We start from the raw sequence: 23,836 nt of genomic DNA, 5'->3' as shown, positions 1-23,836 counted from the left end.
CACAGCATCTAGTGCTCTGAAAGTAAATCTACTAAACAGCAGAAAAGGTTTAAACATTTAGATTTTTTTTTCATGCTTTTGCGGAATATAGTTACTTACAGTTAGGTCCATATATATATTTGGACAGAGACAACATTTTTTCTAATTTTAGTTCTAGACATTACCACAATGAATTTTAAACAAAACAATTCAGATGCAGTTGAAGTTCAGACTTTCAGCTTTCATTTGAGGGTATCCACATTAAAATTGGATGAAGGGTTTAGGAGTTTCAGCTCCTTAACATGTGCCACCCTGTTTTTAAAGGGACCAAAAGTAATTGGACAGATTAAATAATTGTAAATAAAATGTTCATTTCTAGTACTTGGTTGAAAACCCTTTGTTGGCAATGACTGCCTGAAGTCTTGAACTCATGGACATCACCAGACGCTGTGTTTCCTCCTTTTTGATGCTCTGCCAGGCCTTCACTCCGGTGGTTTTCAGTTGCTGTTTGTTTGTGGGCCTTTCTGCCTGAAGTTTAGTCTTTAACCAGTGAAATGCATGCTCAATTGGGTTGAGTTCAGGTGACTGACTTGGCCATTCAAGAATATTCCACTTCTTTGCTTTAATAAACTCCTTGGTTGCTTTGGCTTTATGTTTTGGGTCATTGTCCATCTGTAGTATGAAACGACGACCAATCAGTTTGGCTGCATTTGGCTGGATCTGAGCACACAGTATGGCTCTGAATACATCAGAATTCATTCGGCTACTTCTGTCCTGTGTCACATCATCAATAAACACTAGTGACCCAGTGCCACTGGCAGCCATGCATGCCCAAGCCATCACACTGCCTCCGCCGTGTTTTACAGATGATGCGGTATGCTTTGGATCATGAGCTGTACCACGCCTTCACCATACTTTTCTCTTTCCATCATTCTGGTAGAGGTTGATCTTGGTTTCATCTGTCCAAAGAATGTTCTTCCAGAACTGTGCTGGCTTTTTTAGATGTTTTTAGCAAAGTCCAGTCTAGCCTTTTTATTCTTGATGCTTATGAGTGGCTTGCACCGTGCAGTGAACCCTCTGTATTTACTTTCATGCAGTCTTCTCTTTATGGTAGATTTGGATATTGATACGCCTACCTCCTGGAGAGTGTTGTTCACTTGGTTGGCTGTTGTGAAGGGGTTTCTCTTCACCATGGAGATTATTCTAAGATCATCCACCACTGTTGTCTTCCGTGGGCGCCCAGGTCTTTTTGCATTGATGAGTTCACCAGTGCTTTCTTTCTTTCTCAGGATGTACCAAACTGTCGATTTTGCCACTCTGTAGCAATTTCTTGGATGTTTTCTTTTCCTGTTTTTGCAGCTTAAGGATGGCTTGTTTCACCTGCATGGAGAGCACCTTTGACCGCATGTTTACTTCACAGCAAAACCTTCCAAATGCAAGCACTACACCTCAAATCAACTCCAGGCCTTTTATCTGCTTAATTGAGAATGACATAACGAAGGGATTGCCCACACCTGTCCATGAAATAGCCTTGGAGTCAATTGTCCAATTACTTTTGGTCCCTTTAAAAACAGGGTGGCACATGTTAAGGAGCTGAAACTCCTAAACCCTTCATCCAATTTTAATGTGGATACCCTCAAATGAAAGCTGAAAGTCTGAACTTCAACTGCATCAGAATTGTTTTGTTTAAAATTCATTGTGGTAATGTCTAGAACCAAAATTAGAAAAATGTCGTCTCTGTCCAAATATATATGGACCTAACTGTAGATTCAATTATGTAGAAAAAAGTACTTCTGGGGATTGAAAACATTCTCTCCTTAACTCAAACTGATGTATAAAACCGTCATGATCAGGTCACTTTGTGCACTGCTTGAGGGATCTGTACGGTACAGCCTCTGCATCGGAGCAGCAGGAGCTCAATTGATATACACAGCCAGGATTCTGATGTGTTCTCACCAGGTTTAGCAGTTCAATCTGATATGCCGATAGTGACAACAGCACACAAAGAATCTGACCAAAAAAAAAAGAGCGCTCCCTTTGTCAGACCATCATCAGCACCTCTAATGTGCGCAGCGGTGCCAATGGACTATGGCAACCAAGAGCCCGAAAATGGCCTTTTGGTCTGCCATACAGTACAGTTTAACAGATACTGCCAGAGTCGGGGTTTGATAGGTTGACGGGGATAAATTAGGTAATCCACTGTAGCGATGTGCGTTAACAATATGATCATGAGATTTTATGTTCAAGTTCCCTTAGGGTACTAATATTGTAGTGTAAAAAATATATATATATCCTTTGAAAAACATTCCATATCTCTGATTACTATAATGATATCAACATTTATGCGAAGCTGCATGGTGAACAATGCAAAGTGTATGTATATATGTGTGTTTTATATACACACATACATACACATATATACATACATTTGTAATTTTTTCTATTTCCACCTATAAATACAATTCATTCCACAAAAGACAAGCCCTCATTCAGCTATATCTTCAAAAAATGTGATGAAAAAAAATATATATTTGTCCTAAAGACCCCAAAATTAAGGGGTTAAAGGGATTTTCCAATTTTTGAAAGTGATCGTATACAATAGCGTGTACAGATAGACCAGGATGGTCCAAATATTTTACATTTGAAGAAACTTAATCTAGTCGGCTTCTGATTAACAATAATGTATGAGATAAGACTTTGTTGTACTCTACATAGTCAAATTTCAGATCAGTTTCTGTATATGCCTTGCAAACATAATAAAAGACATGAAAGAGAAAAATACAGAAAAACAAACCATCATGGAGACCGTCTTCTCTTTCGCTATGAGCATGGAATTTTTCTATAGTCTGACAGCCCAGTAACTTCATGCTGTTTGTTTGACCTCTTAAAAATAGGGTATTCGCTGAAAGATCCAGGTTATACCTTTCCTCACAGTATTCCAAGTTCTGTAAAAAAAAATAAAGAAAGAATAATTGACATATAGATAGATAGATTTATATTATAGGAATAGATATACCTAGTCTAGCCTCTCCCTGCCCCACTCCAGGTGGTTGACAGGTCTGTACCATGTGTGTGTACATAGGAGGAGACCTGTCAAAATCAATCAACTGGAGCGGGCAGGAACAAGTGAGCCAAGGACCATGCCGGATTTGTCAGGTCTATTTCTATAGTCCATGGCTGGCTTTTCAAACAAATTTTTCTCTGAAATGCTGCGGGGTTCCAGTGAAAAGTGTACACGGCTGTAATCGTACAACCACGATGTTTCATGCCGTCTGTAATTCAGGCAGTGTGAATCTAGTGGCAGCTCATCAAGCCTCACATTTGAATCAATTTGAAGTCCTATAGGCTCTGTTTTGGCAGATGGTGCAAAGGGTTAAAACTTAGCCCTACAGATTCTGATTAAGTGCACCTGGATTTCTCTGCATATAGCCAGGCTAGGTGTTCACCTTAGTCAGTCAGCTGGGGAAGACTAAGCAGAGTGGGTTGTGTTGGAGATGTTAGAGAGAGACAAGCCAGAATTCCACTCTGAGAAGAGACTGCACAGGCCATGTGCGCCAAACTGCAAATATGAGTGGTTGCTTTGGACAATAGCAGTTTTGTTTGACCAAACTTGGACTAGCTGAGTCGTGTATGAGTAGCCAAGGTCTATTTTGTTCAGTTAGTGCCTGGACAAGGCTAGGGATTTTGTGTTTATGGTTTTGTTTTCTTTAAAAAATAAAATCCAGTGCCTGTGTAAAAGCCGTCTACTGCCGAGCATGAATCCCTACACAATATATGCAAGGACTTAAACATAACCAAAGACAGCAAGGGACACAGGAGAGATGTAGTGGAAAGTGAACAGTGACCACCAGCTGGAGGTGGGTGAAGATCCTAAAGCAGTCAAATGTGTATACATCCATAATGTAAATAAAGTGGTAACAGAACAAACAATGACAGTGTGAATGTTGTAATAAAACAAAGCTCCTGACCAGAAGTGTCACTCGAGGAGGAGCACTCACCAAGGAAGTAAGGAGGGTTCAGAGCTGTGAGGTGCTCTACAGACAACTTGAGAATGCCCCCTTTACATTACAAACCATACAGAATAAAAATATACAGACATCTTACCTCATACATAATTTGTCCTGATGGTAAACGTTTTCTGTCCCCAAAAGCCAACTGCAGCAAATGAAAGCTTAAATCTCTACCACTATAGTAGAAAAGATTAAAAGGTTATGATGAGAACATAACTGGAGAGCTAAAGAAATGACAAAATACAGAACTCTTAATTTTGAAATGTAAAATAATTTGGGGAAAGGATGCAATGTTAGTAATTGGATTTTAACAATTACCTTTGACTCGTTTGGACAGCCCAAAGGTAACAGCAGTTTCGGGGGTCATTCTCAGGTTCTTGAAAAGTGACGGAGAAAACAGGAACTCTGCCCCCTTCAATTTGAACATGGTATCTGAAAAAAAAAATATATATATATATATATATACACATTAAGTCATTAAAATGTCCTACACAAAGCGACATACAATTATGATTTATCCCAGATGATAACTGCATGCAGAGCTGCTATAATAACACATCACGGCTTCTGGATATCCGGCCTGTACAAACATGATGCAGCCCACCACACTAAGCGCAGGCAAGCACGTTTCACACCGGTTAAAGAGAACCTGCCAGCAGATTTTAGTCCTATAAACTAAAGGCATGGCCATAATAGCACGGCGATGCTGATTAATATGATACCTGGTGTGAAGGGATGCGCTCAGTGGCTGCTGATTACTCATCTTATAAAGTTTTCATAAAATGGTGTCTTGTGCTTCAGGACAGGGCGTGGGGGCTGGGTCGTCTTCTGGTTCTCCACCCCTCCACACCAGACTCCTCTATTTCTGGAGCAGGTAACAGATTATTCAGGGACCCGCATACTTTATAAAATTCCACAACGCAGCCATCACTGCATATGCAGCGCCTCTGACGCACACAAGACGTCATTCTCTGAAAACGTCATAAAGGTGAGTATTCAACAGCCACTGAGCGGATCCCTTCACATCAGGTATCAGTAATCAGCACCACAGTGCTATTATCGCCATGCCTTTAATTTAAAGGGCTAAATCCTGCTGACAGGTTCGCTTTAATCATTGTGGTCCGATGTTTGATTGAGTCTGTAGCAAAATATCAAAGTGCTCTACATAGCGCCTGCAGTGAAAATCATTTTTGGTGCTCATTCTGGTTTTTCCAAATTCTCAAAATCATTACATTAAAATGTTCAGATTTTTTAACCCCTTTCTAACATTGTGCGTAATAATACGTCCCTGTGCCCTGGACCTTATGGACCAGGTAAGTATTATTACTTCTTGGCGATCGCGCCCACACAAGTTGTGCAGCCGCGGTTGCCGGCGGGTGCCAGCTGATACCTGGAACCCAGAGCCAGGAGCAGTGTCCGCACCGCTCCCAGCACTTTAACCCCTTAAATGCTGCGATCGCAACATTTAGCGAGCGAGCAGAAAAACAAATGCCGCTCTGCTCTTGAATCGGAGACCCAGTGACATCATTGCCATGGTGTGGAAAGAAGGAGAAAGAGCCACAGGTACAAAGAGCCAGGCACCCAAATATTTGTATTACAAAAATATATAACATTTTATTGAACAGAAGTTTGACAAAAAGACATTAGACCACACAAAAAACATTAAAAGCATTTAAAAAAGGAAAGCAAAACCATGTGAGGGCGTAATATCCCACACATGCACCAACAGGTTAACTAGAATAGAAAAATCAGTCATCATTCAAGACATGTGTCATAGTGACCATAAAGAAAGTCATAAATAGCCCAAGATAGAAAAGTACATGATCATAAGGTTCAATAGTGAATGACTATAAAGTGCAGTAGTATATAGAATATTGATACAATACAAGATGCATAAATAGGATCAATCAAAAGAGAGGAGGACATCTAATAATATCGCCTAAACATCCTGATCATAATGTTAATCATAAACCATCTACTATGCAGGCACTCATAGAGTTCAAAAGTATACAGAGTGTAATATAATAACTGTATGCGCTATTAAGAGGTCAAAGTTAGTATACCTGTTGTGGTCACCCACGCGTATCGCTGCCCACTAGCAGCTTCGTCAGGGGTCACATGACTGTCGGCTAAAATATGGAAAACTTATAGCTCTCAAAATATAGTGATGCAAAAAAACAAAAATGTTTTTTAGTGTGTGACAGCTACCAAAGATAAAAACCCGATCTAATCACTCACACCGCATGAGGAACGGCGTAAAAAATTAAAACAATTCTTCATCTGCTGCTTTGTTCATTCGGCCTCCCAAAGATCGCAGTATGGCTCGGCTCACATTTATCCTGCGCTCTGTGCTGAGCGCTTACGCTAGGGCTTCCTTGTAAGTATGCGATTCAGAAGGAACCCCCAGCGGAAGATTCCCTGTAATGAGGCAGATGGAGGCACCGTGGACGCCGTCTGGCCTGTGATCCAACATTGTCAGTCTTTTTATTAGGCGTGCATAAAAGTGCCGTCGGGCACAGTTTTGTTAACGACTGAAAAACAGGACACAGCTAAACAGAGGCCAGACTGAGTCCAGAGTAAGGCCGGTTTCACGCATCTTGATATTTCCGGTAAAGGAAATACTGGTACCGGAGATAACCGTGTCCGTGTGTACCTGTGTGACATACGTGTGGCAACTGTGTGCCGCATCAGGAGCACACGAACTGGCACCTGGGAATCAGTGGTAAAGTTAACGCTGTTCCCAAGCGCTGGGTGATCAATGCTGCCCTCATCATTATCCCATGCCGATGCATCAGCACGAGCAAGGAACAATGTTGACAGTAGTATTCTGCTTCCGGTGTGTCCTGGTGTAAAAATAAAATTTTACATTCAAATAGCCAAGTCAGGGCCCCTTTCCTTCCGAGCCCCACCATGCCCCTAAACAGTGGTTTTCCCTCACATTTGGGGTATCTGCGTGCTCAGGAGAAAGTGCACAACAAACTTTGGGATCCATTTTATCCTGTTACGCTTGCAAAAATGAAAAAAAAAAAATTGGGTCTAAAGTAGAATGTTCAGTGTTTTCTTCCACATTCCAACAATTCCTGTGAAGCACCTGAAGGGTTAATAAATCTATTGAATGTGGTTTTGAGCACCTTGAGGGGTACAATGTTTAGAATGGTGTCCCTTTTGGGTATTTTCTGTCATAAAGGCCCCTCAAGGTCACTTCAAATGTGATGTGGTCCCTAAACAAATAGTTTTGTAAATTTTGTTGTAAAAATGAGAACACACTGGTCAACTTTTAACCCTTCTAACAAAGAAAAATGTTGGTTTTAAAATTGTGCTGATGTAAAGTAGACATGTGGGAAATGTTATGTATTAACTATTTTGTGTGACACATCTCTCTGATTTAAGGGCATAAAAATTCAAAGTTTGAAAATTGCAAAATTTTCTAAGTTATCGCCAAATTTCGAATTTTTTCACAAATAAACGTAAATCATATCAAATAAATGTTACCACTATCACAAATTGCAATATGTCATGAAAAAAAACAAATCTCAGAATCAGTGGGATCCGTTGAAGCGTTCCAGAGTTATTGCATGAAAGGGAGACTGGTCAGAGTTGTAAAAATTGCGCTGGTGATTAACGTTCAAACAAACTTCGGGGGTAAAGGGGTTAAGCATTTCCCACCTCCCATTGGCTTTCAATGCAACTTGGACAGAATAAAAAAATATATATATATATAAGTCTTGAAGTTTACCACAAAAAACTGGGAAAATGTATTGACTTGGGTATAAGCCTAGGGTGGGAAATGCAGCAGCTACTGGTAAATTTCCCCATCCTGGTGTGCATATCATCCTCATCCCCAATCCTGGTATGCATGGCCCCCCATCAATGCACACATGAAAAAAAATAACACTTCTACTCACCTTCCCTCTGCTCCAGTGCTGCGTCCTGTTCTTCCAGCAGCTGATGAGCGCATGACGCCACTGCCATGCGCCCTCAGACGCTGAGGTGAGCTGCCGGGATATTCACTTCTCTCCACGCCGGGACTATGGGCGTGGAGTGGAGTGAATATTCATTTTCTTTAATAGCGCAGTGTCAGTCGCAGCAGTCTGTTTCCTGCAGCAGCTCAGCGATACGGTGTGCTCCAATAGCATGCACAGAGGATAACGGAGCCAGTGGCTGCGACTGACAGTGTGCGCTATTAAAGAAAATGAATATTCACTCCTCTCCACCCCCATGGGCGTGGAGAAGAGTGAATATTAATTTTCTTTAGCAGCAGGCACACATGGTAGCTGCAGCAGCCGGCTACCGACTGTGCACCGCTCTTCCGCCGCAACCTCTCCCACCCCACAGCCAGAATGCAAGTATATACTCGAGTATAAGCCGAGGGTTTTTTTTTTTTTTCAGCATAAAAAAAAAATGTGCTGAAAAAGTCAGCTTATACACGAGTATATGCAGTAGCTTTGAAAAAAATCATTATATACACACATTTTAATCAAAGTTATATATTAAATTACTATGTACAATAATGTGTGGCCAGAAAAAATACCAATTTTCCCTAATAAAACAAGCTTAATACAGCCACGTGAGGGAAAATCTTGAAATGTATCTAAGAATGAAGTAATGCATTTGAATATGGAAAAATAAACAAAACTTTACTTACTCTCGTCTTAAAGTTTTCATGTTCCATAAAGAGAGGTATCCATCAGAGAATCCTACAGCCAGGTGATTAGTTCTAGCTATATAGCTGACTGTGGTGACCATGGCTCCAGAAGGTGCAAGCAGCTGAAGACCTATGTGTCGTCTCTCTCGATTAGCCGCTTTTCGGAGTTTAGGGATTTCTGCAGGTATCCCACTAATGACTTCAAGGTCTATAAATAAATTGACAGAAACAAGCATTTCAACATTAAAAGGGGTTGTCACTAACACCTTCTTAAAACTAAACGTTCAGCCCTGATAAAAAAAACAAACAAAAAAAACAACTTGTACTCGCCTCCCATGCCGGCTCCATTCCAGCGGTGTCAGCACTCGCGGTCCCGGGTCTGTGATGCGGTGGAATGACCTGTGATGCCCGGCGCCCAATCAGTGCTGGCGTCAGAGTCCCGGCCTTCAGACAAACTAAACATGAAGAAGAAATCTGGGATCCTCCATGTTCAGTTTGTACGAAGGCGCAGACTGACGCCAGCACTGATTGGGCGCCGGGCATCACAGGTCATTCCACCGCATCACAGACCCGGGACCGCGAGTGCTGACACCGCTGGAACTAAGCCGGCACGGGATGTGAATATAGGGTTTTTTTATTGGGGGCCGAACATTTCGTTTAAGGGGTTGTCCCAGTAGTGGACAACCCCTTTAAGTCTATTTGCCTGTAATTACATAAGCTGTCGTGTTTGTACATGAGGAACAAACATTTGTTACATTTCCTCTCTGATTTTCAGGGGAATAAGTTGTTAAGTAAAGACTAGCTATGATGTCTCCTATACAGACATGAGGGGCTCCTGCTCTCCTGCCCCTATGCAGAACACAGAGAAAAGTAGCATGGCTATAATACAGCAGTACAACCAGCAGTAAGGTGATATAAAACACATTTTAGCTGTGGTTTTTTTTTTCAGAGGGAATGGCGAGTTTTGGAAAAAAAAATCTCATCACTCTCAGATCTCACTTCCAGCATTCACAGTCATTACAAGGGCCAGGAACCCCCTGGAAAACCCCTAGGAGAAGAGCTACGCTGTCATGTCATTACATCCAACACAACCTATCCCAGGTACAGGGGAATAATACCAACAGCCGCAGAACGTTTGTTAAAAGGGAAAATAAAAAAAACTACATTTTAGTCAGCTCTTCAGCCACTTTATCAGGAGGCAGCAAGTTAAACATGCAAAAAGCGATGAGCGGTTTGTAGTATGGATTTCAGCGTTGGTTATAGAATCAGTGACCACTTAAAAGGAGTTTTGAATAACAATTGGGAATCTGAAAAAGGTCTGTCCGTATTAAGAACATTGGAGTAAAGCCCGCTCCTAGATACCCATTTTGTTCTGGACATTTTAAAATGCCCAAACTGAACCAAAACCGAAGTCCACCCTCGCCACCTCCCTGCACCATCTTGATTTGTGCTTCTCCTTACACCAAGTCTCATTATGTCCTACCAAAAGACAGATCCTGCAACAAATATAAGGACAGGAGGGAGGAGCGGAGGGTAGAAAAACAATAGGAATATTTGACACATTTTACATCGTGCAGTCTGTCCTATCCATTTTGGGTCTTCTCTATGCTGATGTCTGACTAATTCCCAAACTAAGTGAGCAAGTGCTATAATGTGTAAATGAAAGATACCACTGCAGCAAATCCCTCGCCTCTCTTTACTGTTTTACACTAGATTAAATTTACTTCTTCCCTTAAATATATTACGGTTTCTTTAAATACAAGTTATACAATATTTTAATAGACTTTCTACATTAATTCTCTACAGTTTTCAATACCTCCATTTGATGTAATTGAATAGAAACCTTTAATTTGCCTAGTGAAAGTCAGTCTTGGTAATACAAGACACATACGGGCATAGCTCATAACTACAGGTGCTTCTCACAAAATTACAATATCATCAAAAAGTTAATTTATTTCAGTTCTTCAAAACAGAAAGTGAAACTTATATATTATATAGAGTCATTACACACAGAGGGATCTATTATATAGAGTCATTACACACAGAGTGACCTATTATATAGAGTCATTACACATAGAGTGATCTATTATATAGAGTCATTACACACAGAGTGATCTATTATATAGAGTCATTACACACAGTGATTATATAGAGTCATTACACACAGAGTGATCTATTATATAGAGTCATTACAAACAGAGTGATCTATTATATAGAGTCATTACAAACAGAGTGATCTATTATATAGAGTCATTACAGAGTGATTATATAGAGTCATTACAAACAGAGTGATTATATAGAGTCATTACACACAGAGTGATCTATTATATAGAGTCATTACACACAGAGGGATCTATTATATAGAGTCATTACACACAGAGGGATCTATTATATAGAGTCATTACACACAGAGGGATCTATTATATAGTCATTACACACAGAGGGATCTATTATATAGAGTCATTACACACAGAGTGATCTATTATATAGAGTCATTACACACAGAGTGATCTATTATATAGAGTCATTACAAACAGAGTGATTATATAGAGTCATTACAAACAGAGTGATCTATTATATAGAGTCATTACAAACAGAGTGATTATATAGAGTCATTACAAACAGAGTGATCTATTATATAGAGTCATTACAGACAGAGGGATCTATTATATAGAGTCATTACAGACAGAGGGATCTATTATATAGAGTCATTACACACAGAGTGATCTATTTCAAGTGTTTATTTCTGTTAATGTTGATGATTATGACTTACAGCCAATGAAAACACAAAAGTCAGTATCTCAGTATATTAGAATACTTTATAACAGCTTGAAAAATGAAATAAAATCCGAAATGTTGGCCTATTGAAATGTATGTTCAGTAAATGCACTCAGTACTTGGTCGGGGCTCCTTTTGCATTAATTACTGCATCAATGTGGCGTGGCATGGAGGCGATCAGCCTGTGGCACTGCTGAGGTGTTATGGAAGTCCAGGTTGCTTTGATAGCAGCCTTCAGCTCGTCTGCATTGTTGGGTCTGGTGTCTCTCATCTTCCTCTTGACAATACCCCATAAATTCTCTATGGGGTTAAGGTCGGGCGAGTTTGCTGGCCAATCAAGCAAAGTCATACTATGGCTTTTAAACCAGGTATTGGTACTTTTGGCAGTGTGGACAGGGGCCAAGTCCTGCTGAAGAATGAAATTTTCATCTCCAAAAAACTTGTCCGCAGAGGGAAGCATGAAGTGCTGTAAAATGTCCTGGTAGACGGCTGCGCTGACTTTGGTCTTGATAAAACACAGTGGACCTACACCAGCAGATGACATGGCTCCCCAAACCATCACTGATTGTGGAAACCTCACACTAGACCTCCAGCAGCTTGGATTGTGGCCTCTCCACTCTTCCTACAGACTCTCAGACCTTGATTTCCAAATGAAATGCAAAATTTACTTTCATCTGAAAACACCACCTTGGACCACTGAGCATCAGTCCAGGTCTTTTTCTCCTTGCCCAGGTAAGACTCTTCTGGCATTGTCTATTGGTCATAAGTGGCTTGACACAAGGAATGTGGCACTTGTAGCCCATGTCCTGGATACGTCCGTGCGGTGGCAGCTCTTGAAGCAATGACTCCAGCAGCAGTCCACTCCATGTGAATCTCCCCCTATTTTTTTGAACGGCCTTTTCTTAGCAATCCTTTCAAGGCTGTGGTTATCTCGGTTGCTTGTGCACCTTTTCCTACCACACTTTTTCCTTCTGCTCAACTTTCCATTAATATGCTTTGATACAGCACTCTGAACAGCCAGCTTCCTTAGCAATGACCTTATGTGGCTTACCCTCCTTGTGGAGTGTGTCAATGACTGCCTTCTGGACATCTGTCAAGTCAGCAGTCTTCCCCATGATTGTGGAGCCTACTGAAACAGACTAAAGGGACCTTTTTAAATGCTTAGGAAGCCTTTGCAGGTGTTTTTTAATTCTAATTTACTGAGATAATGACTTTTGTGCTTTCATTGGCTGGAGGCCATAATCATCAACATTAACAGAAATAAACACTTGAAATAGATCACTGTTTGTAATGACTCTATATAATATATGAGTTTCACTTTTTGTATTGAAGAACTGAAATACAATTTTTGATGATATTCTAATTTAGTGAGAAGCACGTGTGTACACAGCGCTGTAGCTATGTGCCCATCACATGACCAGTGCAAAATGTTTATCCACCAGAAGCAAACAATGAATATTACTAATAAAGGACAGCAAGCAGACATCTTAAAAACCACGAGGAATGAATACAGACAGTATATCGCAAAGGCACTAAAGAGGTTAATGGCATTATGTTGTTTTGTGAAATCATAAAGGGAATTCCAAATCAAGTAAATAGCATAATGCTGATATGTGATATGGCATCACTTGATCTCTGGGGCCCCAAACCAATTTGGGGGGGGGGGGGCGCATTTCAGGCTCTTAATTTTTTTTTTTTTGCACAAAGGTGTTCGTGATATCTGAACTGTGCTGGGAAAGGCAAAGAGCCCCATCCACTTGAATGAAGAAGTGCCGCAGCAGGTGGCCTCACACCAATGTTCAGAAGGGAAATGTTATTCCTAGGATTGTTGGGTGCTCTAGAGGTCAGACCCCTTGTGTTTATTGTGTGCTGACAAATCCTAGTAATATGCCATCAATTACTAAAATGTGGTCACCCCTTTAACACAACTTGATTTAGTTTTGTTAAAATACATTTTAAAAATCCTGATTTATTAAGAAAAATACCTGACGCTTCCAACTCATCTTGATTGCAAGAGATATCATCTAAACATAGATCAATAAGAAGAACATGCCCAACATCTGTAACCACAGCTGCCACGCCAAAGAACCATCTTAGACTCTGGTGTAAATGCTGAGTACTGGCATTGGCTCCGCCATCATTCACTAAGGGTTCAACAGCCGTTACCTGAAAGCACAAGAAAATATATAAATTATAACAGTTTCCCAAAAAGGATCGAGCAAATCAATCAAGTTTAGAAGTGCTTACCGAGCCAGGGAGCGCCACTGCTTTAACAACTTTTGAAATGCCGACATCATACAAGCAAAGAACACTGCCTTCTGCTTCAAGCAGACCCACAAGAAGTCCTGTCTTCTTCTGCCATGAAAACTCTTTGACAGCGACAACAGTGGGAGGTCTCTCAGTCACTGAGCTAAAACAGTATGCAGAAAGTCTTTCACCCGTTACTGAATTGGTAACTTCAAGCTGGGGTCCACATGCGAGCCAAGCAAGCCCAGCTCTCCCTTTACAGAAAAGAGAAATAAATTACACACATGCACTGCCAACCTTTTCTGAGCCTATAACTTCATATTTGTAAAAACAGATTAAAGATATAAGTTTTTACAAGAAACACTAGGCATATGCCCCCACAACAGAGAGTTAGCTGCATAGTATAGGGGATAACTGTTAGATCGGTGTAAGGCAGGGCTCGCACAACTGTATTTCACAGTCCGTATATGAAGCACAAGGTCCAAAACGTACCGCTTCAGACCCGAGGCTGTAAGCTAAGGTTGGGAAGCCGGCCACGAGGTCAGGCGATGCAGCCCGTATACGACCACAAGATACGCTTGTATGAACTCCACTTTAGTCCTACTTTTACCCCACCAATCTAACAATCATCACTTATCAGAAAAGATTAAAGAAGACTGGAAAAAAAAACCTTTACCATTCATTTGGTAAAACAATGAGCAAACAGACCATCGTTCTATTAGATGTTACATATTTCTTACCTGGGGTAAACTTTGCACGCAAGACAGATTCCAGGTTAATTTCATCCTCCTGGAGAGCTTCTATTGTGATCTCCGGAAATTGCAGCAAGCTGCTAGTTACTTGGGCCTCAAGATTCGGCATCTTATTTTTCTTTCAGAGGAAAAACAAGAATTTGAAATTAAACAAAGTAAATGAAAACACAGTAATATTACACCAGTATATATATATAAGCACAGAAAGGACACTCCAGTCATATGCACCCATACACAATACAGGTGCTTACATGGCCAATAGAAAAATGCTAGATTATTTCCCATAATGGGCCACTTTGCACTGAAAGGTATAGTCACCATATACCCACTGAACGTATGCCAAGCAGGGCTGTGGAGTCAGTAAGCCAAACCTTCGCCCCCTTGATGTCCGTCTTCACAGCACGGCCTCACTGCTGAGCGTGTACATAAAGTGCAGCACAGATTCATCTCACCTAAGCAGAGACCCTTACATCAGGAACAGAACAGACATTTATAGGACATTTCACAACTTTCCCAAATTCTTATGAAAACATTTACAGCACATCCTGCATTGTACTACTGTACCCAATTTATTATATATTTTAGGAATCGGTCCATTTTATACCGACTCCACAGCCCTGAGGCCAAGACAACAAACTTGGTAACAACCTATGGATTTATTTTGTCCATACGCTTGGTGTATTTGCAGTACATGCAAAATATACAGTGTTACAAACTTAAGGAAAAGTCTTTACATATGCCACCTATTCAAGGCTTTGTTGACCTTTAGCCATGATTATAACTGGATACAATTTTGATTTTACAAAAATCTTTGCCGAATAGGCATAAAGGGCGAATTCTGAAAACCTGCGCACTTGATCTTAGCAATCAGACTCAATTTCTCAGAAATGACAAATGGTAAGGTTTTTAATATTAGAGTTAGGACTGTCCCATAAGGGTTGCCGTGAAGTGGCGGGATGGCTTTCACATTATTTTGATCAAAATTATGTTAACTAAATACCCTTTATTATTTATTATTATTTTTGCACTGTGCGATTTATACATCTACTTTCAGTTATTTGGGTATTTTTCTTGTTCTTGGTTTCTCTAAATTTCTTAGAAGCCCATATGATAATTAAGGAAGCAAACTAATTGCTATAGCAATTATTCCATTGCACCAGTTTTCCTAAATCTCTGTCATCTCTGAATCCGGCGGTCTTACTTTCCATTACTAGGTACAACATTTCTTTTAAAAGGGAGAAAGAAAATGCAAATCTGAAACTCCCTGCTGCGCTGCGGGGGGCACAAGCCACATTCTTCTGCCAGGTGCAGCAGCTGAACTCAGATTACTGTACCGTGTCTCCCATCAGTAATGTGCTATTTCATCTATTTATGGAGATCCTGTACATTACAACATAGATCAGAGACGTCAAACACACAGAGGGCCAAAATGAAAAACGTGGACAATGTCGCAGGCCAACCAGTATACAATATGGGGCCCACACAGTCCTCCGCACAGTACAATGGGGGCCCACACAGTCCTCCGCACAGTACAATGGGGGCCCACACAGTCCTCCGCACAGTACAATGGGGGCCCACACAGTCCTCCGCACAGTACAATGGGGGCCCACACAGTCCTCCGCACAGTACAATGGGGGCCCACACAGTCCTCCGCACAGTACAATGGGGGCCCACACAGTCCTCCGCACAGTACAATGGGGGCCCACACAGTCCTCCGCACAGTACAATGGGGGCCCACACAGTCCTCCGCACAGTACAATGGGGGCCCACACAGTCCTCCGCACAGTACAATGGGGGCCCACACAGTCCTCCGCACAGTACAATGGGGGCCCACACAGTCCTCCGCACAGTACAATGGGGGCCCACACAGTCCTCCGCACAGTACAATGGGGGCCCACACAGTCCTCCGCACAGTACAATGGGGGCCCACACAGTCCTCCGCACAGTACAATGGGGGCCCACACAGTCCTCCGCACAGTACAATGGGGGCCCACACAGTCCTCCGCACAGTACAATGGGGGCCCACACAGTCCTCCGCACAGTACAATGGGGGCCCACACAGTCCTCCGCACAGTACAATGGGGGCCCACACAGTCCTCCGCACAGTACAATGGGGGCCCACACAGTCCTCCGCACAGTACAATGGGGGCCCACACAGTCCTCCGCACAGTACAATGGGGGCCCACACAGTCCTCCGCACAGTACAATGGGGGCCCACACAGTCCTCCGCACAGTACAATGGGGGCCCACACAGTCCTCCGCACAGTACAATGGGGGCCCACACAGTCCTCCGCACAGTACAATGGGGGCCCACACAGTCCTCCGCACAGTACAATGGGGGCCCACACAGTCCTCCGCACAGTACAATGGGGGCCCACACAGTCCTCCGCACAGTACAATGGGGGCCCACACAGTCCTCCGCACAGTACAATGGGGGCCCACACAGTCCTCCGCACAGTACAATGGGGGCCCACACAGTCCTCCGCACAGTACAATGGGGGCCCACACAGTCCTCCGCACAGTACAATGGGGGCCCACACAGTCCTCCGCACAGTACAATGGGGGCCCACACAGTCCTCCGCACAGTACAATGGGGGCCCACATAGTCCTCCATACAGTATAACGGGGCCCACATAGTCCTCCATACAGTATAACGGGGCCCACATAGTCCTCCATACAGTATAACGGGGCCCACATAGTCCTCCATACAGTATAACGGGGCCCACATAGTCCTCCATACAGTATAACGGGGCCCACATAGTCCTCCATACAGTATAACGGGGCCCACATAGTCCTCCATACAGTATAACGGGGCCCACATAGTCCTCCATACAGTATAACGGGGCCCACATAGTCCTCCATACAGTATAACGGGGCCCACATAGTCCTCCATACAGTATAACGGGGCCCACATAGTCCTCCATACAGTATAACGGGGCCCACATAGTCCTCCATACAGTATAACGGGGCCCACATAGTCCTCCATACAGTATAACGGGGCCCACATAGTCCTCCATACAGTATAACGGGGCCCACATAGTCCTCCATACAGTAAAACGGGGCCCACATAGTCCTCCATACAGTATAACGGGGCCCACATAGTCCTCCATACAGTATTATGGGGCCCACATAGTCCTCCATACAGTATTATGGGGCCCACATAGTCCTCCATACAGTATAATGGGGCCCACATAGTCCTCCATACAGTATAATGGGGCCCACATAGTCCTCCATACAGTATAATGGGGCCCACATAGGGGTGGTGGTTCTGGTGTCACGGGCCAAATAAAATCACCCTGAGGGCCAGATTTCACCCACAGGACAGAGTTTGACACGTATGACAGATATTCAGCCACCTGTAAGGATTACAGCTTTTGGAGTCACTCACAGCACAGCTACTACTAACAATCTAGAGATGATGGGGAATCCACCATTCCTTCTCACTACACAATGTCAGGGAGGAGGAGTTAGAAGGAAGAGCATGCCCATTGCTTCTCCATTCACGGACTAGAGTACAGCACTCTGGCCATTTCTTTCAGCTCCACAGACATGACCATTCCAATGGCAAGGGTCCCAGACTACTTAAAAAATCTATAAAATGAAGGCTATTTTCTCCTCCGTTAAGTTATGTGATCTTATGACCATTGCTGAGAAGTACCATGTTATCTAATGGAGGTCACCATTTCAGTCACCAGACCATGCTGCATAATGAGTCTAATGTAACCTTTTCCAAAAGGTAGAAACAAACTCCTATCATAGTAATGATGATGGCTACACAGCTCCAGTTAGCCAGCTACAATAAAGATGATGACCATTCAGACTCCTGACTGTAAACTGATAATCTATTTGGTCACTGATGAGAATAGTGTACGAGATGATAAGTTATTACAGAAGGCAGAAGTGGTACTAGTTCTAGCTGATTACATGATGCACAGAATGAATGGCTAGGTTTACAAAGTTTATTTCTGGAGGATTTTGAAACAGATCTGCTCCAAATTCTTCCTTAAAGAATGGAATTCTTTACATGTAGCGCAGACAATGAAATAATCAGGTGTTGGTGAATTTATAAAGAAAAACAACTACAGTAATTCTTCAGAGAAGATGCCGAGTTTTAGAATTCGGTACATGCAAGTCTGTTCCTAAGGGTAAAGTCCCACGATGTGCTGCCACATGTGACAAAAACCCATACCCACCTCGGGGGCCACTGTGAACAGGTTTATCAGTAATACCTCATATGTTACTGCAAACTTATGAACTCAATCGCCCCACAGGTAGGTCTGGCTAGTGTCCGCAGTATGTGCAAAACCTCATGGATCCGCACCGACTAAGGTCAGTCAGGCAGTGAAATAATCGCTGTCAATCACAGTCAAATAAATGATGGCAGTAATGTCCAGGCAGGAGGCTACTACAGCCATCACTACATGCCACAATGATGAGCACGCGGTGCCGTCAGTCGGCAGGGGACGCGGTGCCGTCAGTCGGCAGGGGACGCGGTGCCGTCAGTCGGCAGGGGACGCGGTGCCGTCAGTCAGTCAAGGCAATGGCCCCACTTACAGGTCAGTCGGCGGGGGACGCGGTGCCGTCAGTCGGCGGGGGACGCGGTGCCGTCAGTCGGCGGGGGACGCGGTGCCGTCAGTCGGCGGGGGACGCGGTGCCGTCAGTCGGCGGGGGACGCGGTGCCGTCAGTCGGCGGGGGACGCGGTGCCGTCAGTCGGCGGGGGACGCGGTGCCGTCAGTCGGCGGGGGACGCGGTGCCGTCAGTCGGCGGGGGACGCGGTGCCGTCAGTCGGCGGGGGACGCGGTGCCGTCAGTCGGCGGGGGACGCGGTGCCGTCAGTCGGCGGGGGACGCGGTGCCGTCAGTCGGCGGGGGACGCGGTGCCGTCAGTCAGTAGAGTACGCGGTGCTGTCAGTCAGTAGAGTACGCGGTGCTGTCAGTCAGGGCAATGGCCCCATGTACAGGACAGTCAGCAGCGGGTGATGCCAGCCCTGCACTCATAGCGGTGCTGTCAGTCGGTAGAGGACGCGGTGCTGTCAGTCAGTAGGGGACGCGGTGCTGTCAGTCAGTAAGGGACGCGGTGCTGTCAGTCAGTAGGGGACGCGGCGCTGTCAGTCAGTAGGGGACGCGGCGCTGTCAGTCAGTAGAGTACGCGGTGCTGTCAGTCAGTAGAGTACGCGGTGCTGTCAGTCAGTAGAGTACGCGGTGCTGTCAGTCAGTAGAGTACGCGGTGCTGTCAGTCAGGGCAATGGCCCCATGTACAGGACAGTCAGCAGCGGGTGATGCCAGCCCTGCACTCATAGCGGTGCTGTCAGTCGGTAGAGGACGCGGTGCTGTCAGTCAGTAGGGGACGCGGTGCTGTCAGTCAGTAAGGGACGCGGTGCTGTCAGTCAGTAGGGGACGCGGCGCTGTCAGTCAGTAGGGGACGCGGCGCTGTCAGTCAGTAGAGTACGCGGCGCTGTCAGTCAGTAGAGTACGCGGCGCCGTCAGTCAGTAGAGTACGCGGCGCTGTCAGTCAGTAGGGGACGCGGCGCCGTCAGTCAGTAGGGGACGCGGCGCCGTCAGTCAGTAGGGGACGCGGCGCCGTCAGTCAGTAGGGGACGCGGCGCCGTCAGTCAGTAGGGGACGCGGTGCCGTCAGTCAGTAGGGGACGCGGTGCCGTCAGTCAGTAGGGGACGCGGTGCCGTCAGTCAGTAGGGGACGCGGTGCCGTCAGTCAGTAGGGGACGCGGTGCCGTCAGTCAGTAGGGGACGCGGTGCCGTCAGTCAGTAGAGGACGCGGTGCCGTCAGTCAGTAGAGGACGCGGTGCTGTCAGTCAGTAGAGGACGCGGTGCTGTCAGTCAGTAGAGGACGCGGTGCTGTCAGTCAGTAGAGGACGCGGTGCTGTCAGTCAGTAGAGGACGCGGTGCTGTCAGTCAGTAGAGGACGCGGTGCTGTCAGTCAGTAGAGGACGCGGTGCTGTCAGTCAGTAGAGGACGCGGTGCTGTCAGTCAGTAGAGGACGCGGTGCTGTCAGTCAGTAGAGGACGCGGTGCTGTCAGTCAGTAGAGGACGCGGTGCTGTCAGTCAGTAGAGGACGCGGTGCTGTCAGTCAGTAGAGGACGCGGTGCTGTCAGTCAGTAGAGGACGCGGTGCTGTCAGTCAGTAGAGGACGCGGTGCTGTCAGTCAGTAGAGGACGCGGTGCTGTCAGTCAGTAGAGGACGCGGTGCTGTCAGTCAGTAGAGTACGCGGTGCTGTCAGTCAGTAGAGGACGCGGTGCTGTCAGTCAGTAGAGTACGCGGTGCTGTCAGTCGGCAGGGGACGCGGTGCTGTCAGTCAGGGCAATGGCCCCATGTACAGGACAGTCAGCAGCGGGTGATGCCAGCCCTGCACTCATAGCGGTGGTGTCTGGCACTCCCCCTACAGGGCGGATATAGAATGCAGAGTCCGGGACCCCCGTGGCCGGAGAGATGTGACAGCTTTCACTGTGGTCTTTCCCGTCTGGAGAGCAGACCTCGCAGTGAGCAGCCTGCCATGACTGAGCCAGTGCACGGCCCCGGCCAGCAGCGCGCACGCTGCCTACACGGCCAGTCAGGCTCCGCTCTTTTTCCAGGCAGTGACACGCACGATAAAGCGGGCACGATGTTCCGTCTGCTCACCGTGAAGACCATCGCAGTCGCCGGGCTCAGCTTCTCTCCCCAGCGTCACACTGCGAGCAGGCCTGCGGGATCATCACGGCCACCATCTCTGATCACCAAGCGCCACCGGTTCCTCTTCCTTCCCACTGAGTACGTCACAGAGCCGTGCGTGCGCCGTAACAAAGGGGCGTGAGTTCTGTTCTGTCATTGGTTGGTTTGTGTTTAGGGGCGGTTCCCTTTTGCGGACGTCACAGATTGCGTGTTCCCGTCACGTTACGTCACACTTCTCAGTTATAGGCTATGTGCCCACGATGCAGAAATGAAGCAGAAAATTTCTGCATCTCCCTGGCAGAAAAAACGCATGCAGATTGTGCATGCGTTTTCCCTGCAGAATACATGCGGATCCACATGCGTTTCCGCATGCAGATTGACAAGCACTTTCCAGGCGATAGCATCACTTGGAAAGTGCTTGACAACTAGGTCACACTATATAAATCCATGCAAACGGCATGGATTAAGGCTGCGTGCCCACATAGCGTTTTTCAAGCGTTTATGCTGCGGAATTTCCGCAGTGGAAACGCTTGTGAAACGCTAGGTAATCCGCACCCCATGGTCCCCAAGGGGATTCCGCATGTTCTATGCACATGCTGTGGATTTTTCCGCAGCGTTTCTGCAGCGCTCATAAATCCGCAGCATGTCAATTAATTTTGCGGAAGTGCAGAGGAACTCCCGCCATTGACTTGCATTGAGACGCACAGAAACCGCGACTGTACATTTTTACAAGCGACTTCTATGCGTCTCTATGTGCGGATGGTACCCAGTTCTGGAGGAGAGGAGACTCTCATCCAGACCTGGGTACCATTGTACCTGTAAAAAAAGAATAAAATAAATAAAGTTATACTCACCTGTCCGAAGGTTTCTCTCTGAAAGCCGGCATCACTTGAGGACCTGCGGTGACGTCACAGTCATGTGACCGCAGGCCCTTCACCGCTCTGTCTCGCGATATGCCGGCAGCCGGGAACCAGACAGGAAGCAGCGCTGCAGCCACGCCAGGGCCTCGGGGGTGAGCATAGCTTTATTTGTTTTAATTTTTACGGTCACACTATATAAATCCATGCTGTTTGCATGGATTTATACAGTGTGACCTAGTTGTCAAGCACTTTCCAAGTTACCTGCCAGATCTCTGCTTGATTCCTACCTGATTTCTGTCTATCTGCTTGCATTCCTGCGGTCCGACAGTCTGCCTTCCAACACCTGTCAGTCTGTCTATGGATCTGCCCGCCCGCTCACCTGGGAGCGCTCACCTGCTACCTGCCTGCTAGCCTACCTGGAGGCTCTGCCGTCACTTGCCGTGACCACCTGCCCGTCCAGAGACTATTGCCTGCTCACCTGGGAGCGCTCACCTGCTACCTGCCTGCTAGCCTACCTGGAGGCTCTGCCGTCACTTGCCGTGACCACCTGCCAGTCCAGAGACTTTTGCCCGCTCACCTGGGAGCGCTCACCTGCTACCTGCCTGCTAGCCTACCTGGAGGCTCTGCCGTCACTTGCCGTGACCACCTGCCCGTCCAGAGACTATTGCCTGCTCACCTGGGAGCGCTCACCTGCTACCTGCCTGCTAGCCTACCTGGAGGCTCTGCCGTCACTTGCAGTGACCACGTGCCTGTCCAGAGACTTTTGCCCGCTCACCTGGGAGCGCTCACCTGCTACCTGCCTGCTAGCCTACCTGGAGGCTCTGCCGTCACTTGCCGTGACCACCTGCCAGTCCAGAGACTCTTGCCCGCTCACCTGGGAGCGCTCACCTGCTACCTGCCTGCTAGCCTACCTGGAGGCTCTGCCGTCACTTGCCGTGACCACCTGCCTGTCTAGAGACTCTTATCCTGCTGTCACTTGCCATGACCACCTGCCTGTCTAGAGACTCTTATCCTGCTGTCACTTGCCGTGACCACCTGCCTGTCTAGAGACTCTTACCCTGCTGTCACTTGCCGTGACCATCCGCCTGTCAAGAGACTGTCCCCGTCACTTGCCGTGACCTCCTGCCCTTCTACCCAGAGACTGTCCCTGTCACTTGCCGTGACTACCTGCCCCTCTACCCAGAGACTGTCCCTGTCACTGGCCGTGACTACCTGCCCGCCTTCCCTGGGAGCCACCCGCTTCCTTACAAGGACTGCCCTTTGTATAGTTGCTCTGAGGTTCCACCTCCCAGACCCGTTACACCTACTATGAGGGGCCCCTCAGATTTGGGCATTTTCCTTGTCCTCACAAGCTCCAGAACAGCCTTCTGTTGATGCCTTCTTTGACACCTGAAGGTTGACATATGATAAACCTGAGAGGATCCAGGTCGCAGAGGCAAAGATTATGAACTGACACGGGGTCCGCTCTGCAGAGGACTATAGTTGAGTTCTAGCAATGGTCCAATTCCACAGAAGCGTGTCTGATACACTGGCTTTGCATACTTTTCCCTTTCGAGAGGTTATGATCCAGGCCATTCGGATGGATCGCAGGATTCGGGAGAAACGTGAAGAGCGACAGTAGGTTTCGGCCATTATTGCCGAATTGGTCGACTTATGTAAAGCAGAACCAATGTAGGTTGGAGCTACCAGTTCTCGGACCAGTGAGAGAAGATGGCGGTGCGATCTCGCAGTCTGCTTCTACTGTGGTCACGCTGGACATATTCTTAAGAACTTCTCAATAAGCTCTCAGGCGCACAGGCTGTCGAGAAAAGCCTAAGTCTGGGTGATTGTTGAGGTCACTCAGACTTCCATGTACCCTTTTACTCCTCAGATAAGCTACTTCTAAATGTATTTTCTAAGAA

At 45.8% G+C, this 23,836-nt stretch overlaps 1 protein-coding gene across 1 annotated transcript in view; it reads right to left on the bottom strand.

Annotated features, from left to right (window-relative positions):
* The window catches only part of LOC141231541 (protein ELYS-like), a 114,367-nt gene extending 93,160 nt beyond the window's left edge, over positions 1–21,207 (bottom strand). Inside the window, exons 1-8 of the mRNA XM_073667725.1 lie at positions 21,046–21,207; positions 14,400–14,529; positions 13,660–13,913; positions 13,398–13,578; positions 8,635–8,842; positions 4,308–4,421; positions 4,084–4,165; positions 2,774–2,924 (exon numbers count right to left, since the gene is read on the bottom strand). Of these exons, the coding sequence (XP_073523826.1) occupies positions 2,774–2,924; positions 4,084–4,165; positions 4,308–4,421; positions 8,635–8,842; positions 13,398–13,578; positions 13,660–13,913; positions 14,400–14,529; positions 21,046–21,057 (1,132 nt within the window). The 5' untranslated portion in view covers positions 21,058–21,207. The remainder of the gene's footprint in view (positions 1–2,773; positions 2,925–4,083; positions 4,166–4,307; positions 4,422–8,634; positions 8,843–13,397; positions 13,579–13,659; positions 13,914–14,399; positions 14,530–21,045) is intronic.
* Positions 21,208–23,836: the final 2,629 nt, after the last annotated feature.

Source organism: Phyllobates terribilis, unplaced genomic scaffold, assembly GCF_046119375.1.
Source record: "Phyllobates terribilis strain yellow unplaced genomic scaffold, ASM4611937v1 Scaffold_520__1_contigs__length_1232081, whole genome shotgun sequence".
NCBI lineage: Eukaryota > Metazoa > Chordata > Amphibia > Anura > Dendrobatidae > Phyllobates > Phyllobates terribilis.
The sequence above is the reverse complement of the archived record's forward strand: the minus strand, read 5'-3'. Positions and strand labels throughout refer to the sequence as shown.